We start from the raw sequence: 2,867 nt of genomic DNA on the forward strand, positions 1-2,867 counted from the left end.
AGTTTGGTTACAAAAGACATTCATAATAAATTTTAGTAAAGCCAGATGTTGAAATACTGTATATATCATCATGATGCTTTTCACTTTTAATTTTCATTGTATATTGATCTGAATTTAATTAAAAATGAATTCTGAAAGTAACATCAAATTCCATGTTTGCTTGTAAAAAGTAGCAGCATTTTCATTTGCAACAGCAGAGTGCCCTGCAGTGTAAGGAAGCTGTGTTCCAATTGGCTGCTGATGAACTGTGATGTCATCACTGGCTGCTACAAGAGTCCAACTGATAGCACATTTTAGTCAATGTGTTTAGCTGAGAGTGCCGTGAGCATGTAAAAGAAACACTGTTCAGACAAAATGACCGGATGATTAAGAGGTGAAACAATGTGAGAACACTGTGTGAGACCAGAACACTTTCTGAGAGAAACACAATTCAAAGGGATTTTTATTTTATTTTTGGATATCTTCTGGGAGTCCATGAAAAGTGGAATTAAGTTGGAGGACTCTAAAACACTTTCCTGATTTTAGTAAGTATACTGACTATACAATTTGTTCCTTTTTATGTTTTTATTTTCTATTTGTTAGTTTGTTTGTTTTATCGTTCTCATGATAATAAATCACATCCATGATGATAATCATGATAATTCTCATATTTTGCTTTCTGATTGACATTGTATGTACTTTCTGTTCACTTGTGCTGTTCACTTTTTAGGCTAATTTTGCTCTCACTAAATGTTATGATGATTTTCCTTTCTCAGGACAAAGCTCATGGAGGGACAGCATACACTGAGCATGGAGAACACCTCCCTGCACATGAACCTTTCAGCAAGGCTAAATAATTCCTCTCCAGTGCCCTTGCCTGGCTTGGAGTACAGCAAAGGAGAGGTGGTCATAATTAGCATCTTAATGGTGATTCTGATTGTAGGCATTGTCTTCGGCAATGTGCTGGTCATCAGTGCTATTGTAAAATTCCAGCGTTTGCAGACGGTCACCAACTACTTCATCAGCTCCTTGGCCTGTGCAGATCTGGTCATGGGCCTCATGGTAGTGCCATTTGGTGCATGCTACATTCTCCTCAACAAGTGGCACTTTGGAAAATTCTTCTGCGAGTTTTGGACGGCTACGGATGTATTGTGTGTGACCGCTAGCATCGAGACGCTGTGCGTGATTGCCCTGGACCGGTACGTGGCAATTATGTGGCCTTTGCGCTATCAGTCAATGCTTACGAAGCGGAAGGCCTGTGGGGTGCTCCTAGGGGTGTGGGCAGTGGCCGCCCTCATCTCTTTCCTGCCCATCCACATGGAGTGGTGGGTGTCAGATGAACCTGAGGCACTGAGCTGCTTGGAGAACCTGACCTGCTGTGACTTCAACACTAACGCCGCCTATGCCGTGACCTCCTCCATTATCTCCTTCTACATCCCATTGGTCATCATGGCGTTTGTGTACAGCCGGGTCTTCCAGGAAGCCCGTAGACAGCTTCAGAAAATCGACCGCATAGAAGTGCACATACGCACACAGAGCTTCAGCACCCAGGAGGGAAATGAGGTAAAGGACCGGAAGACCAAGTTCTGCATGAAGGACCACAAAGCTCTGAAGACCTTAGGAATCATCATGGGAACCTTCACCCTCTGCTGGCTCCCTTTTTTTGTGCTTAACGTGGTGGCAGCCATCTGGAAGATGGACAACATCATGCTGCCGTTCAGGATCTTGAACTGGATCGGCTACACCAACTCTGCCTTCAACCCCTTGATCTACTGCAGGAGTCCTGAGTTTAGATGCGCCTTTCAGGAGATCCTGTGTTGAACTTCTCAACTTTCCACAAAGAATAACAAGGGATATAACTACAGCAGCAACATCTGGACACAAGTCAACATAAAGACTACCAGACAACGAGAGCCCTCACCAGCTTGCGAAACTGAAATGGGTGCTGACTGTTTAACTGCAGGTACCAAATTTGTAATAAAGCTGTGACATCCAACTTTTGAACATTTGAGACCTTAACGTTCATAGTCCCTGTACGTAATTTTAAAGCACTAGAGATCTTTCTGTTTGAGGTCGCTTTTTTGTCTGTGACAAAACATGGTTTTCAGATTTTGTAGTCCTTGAACCAAGAAGATTTGCCTATATTTACACAATATTTAAAATATTCTGTTGACATATGCTTACACTTTTTTTTGACTGAGTCAGAACTAATGAAACTGAAGTAACTTCTGTTTCTGGACAAAGAAGAAAATGTGTGCAAGAAATCTAGGACAGAGTTTAAAAGTTTAGACAGTCTACCTCTGAATTATTACCTCGGGACAGTTTTCATGTCTCAGTCTTCATGTTTCAGTTTTTAAGCTAAAACCTGCATGGATAGTTAATTCATAATTTATCAAAATTTGCTTCAACTTAAAAACAGAGAGTCTGGATTTGTAAAATATAAAAAATTCGTAAAATGTGCATTACATATCTTAAAGAGAGTCAGAGGGTCGTCTCGTACTAGACAGACTTGTTACATTCCATTAAGAGCTTTGGCTCGTTGAAAGCCAGGGTCTTCAGTATCTCTGAGCACTCCTCCAGAGAGAGGAAATATAACCTTCTGATGCGGGACAACAGGTGCACATTGCTGTCTGTGTTATAACCAGCTGTTCTTGTTGAAACGAAAAAAGCAAGAGAGCCATGTAGTTCTCTCCAAACCCTGCACTTCAACCTTCCCCTGTTAACATTTTCACTGGAAAACTGTTTTAAGCTTACAGCTGAAGTTTTATCTATAAATGTTCATATTTATATAAGGTGTGCCACAGGCTGGGTGGTACAATAATGATGGTGTATTTAACATGTCACTATTTGCAAGGAAGGTGCCAAGTTATTCTCGTTGTTTAACACTA

At 41.2% G+C, this 2,867-nt stretch overlaps 1 protein-coding gene across 1 annotated transcript; it reads left to right on the forward strand.

The window, feature by feature from the left end:
- The first annotated feature begins 204 nt into the window (after positions 1 to 204).
- Positions 205 to 2,083, forward strand: adrb2b (adrenoceptor beta 2, surface b). Its single transcript, XM_016479732.1, is given in 2 exon segments — positions 205 to 524; positions 756 to 2,083. A coding segment is annotated over 1 exon segment (1,203 nt). The 5' UTR covers positions 205 to 524; positions 756 to 765; the 3' UTR covers positions 1,969 to 2,083.
- Positions 2,084 to 2,867: the final 784 nt, after the last annotated feature.

This window comes from Sinocyclocheilus anshuiensis, unplaced genomic scaffold (genome assembly GCF_001515605.1).
Source record: "Sinocyclocheilus anshuiensis isolate Anshui unplaced genomic scaffold, SAMN03320099.WGS_v1.1 scaffold2797, whole genome shotgun sequence".
In the NCBI taxonomy this organism is placed as follows: domain Eukaryota; kingdom Metazoa; phylum Chordata; class Actinopteri; order Cypriniformes; family Cyprinidae; genus Sinocyclocheilus; species Sinocyclocheilus anshuiensis.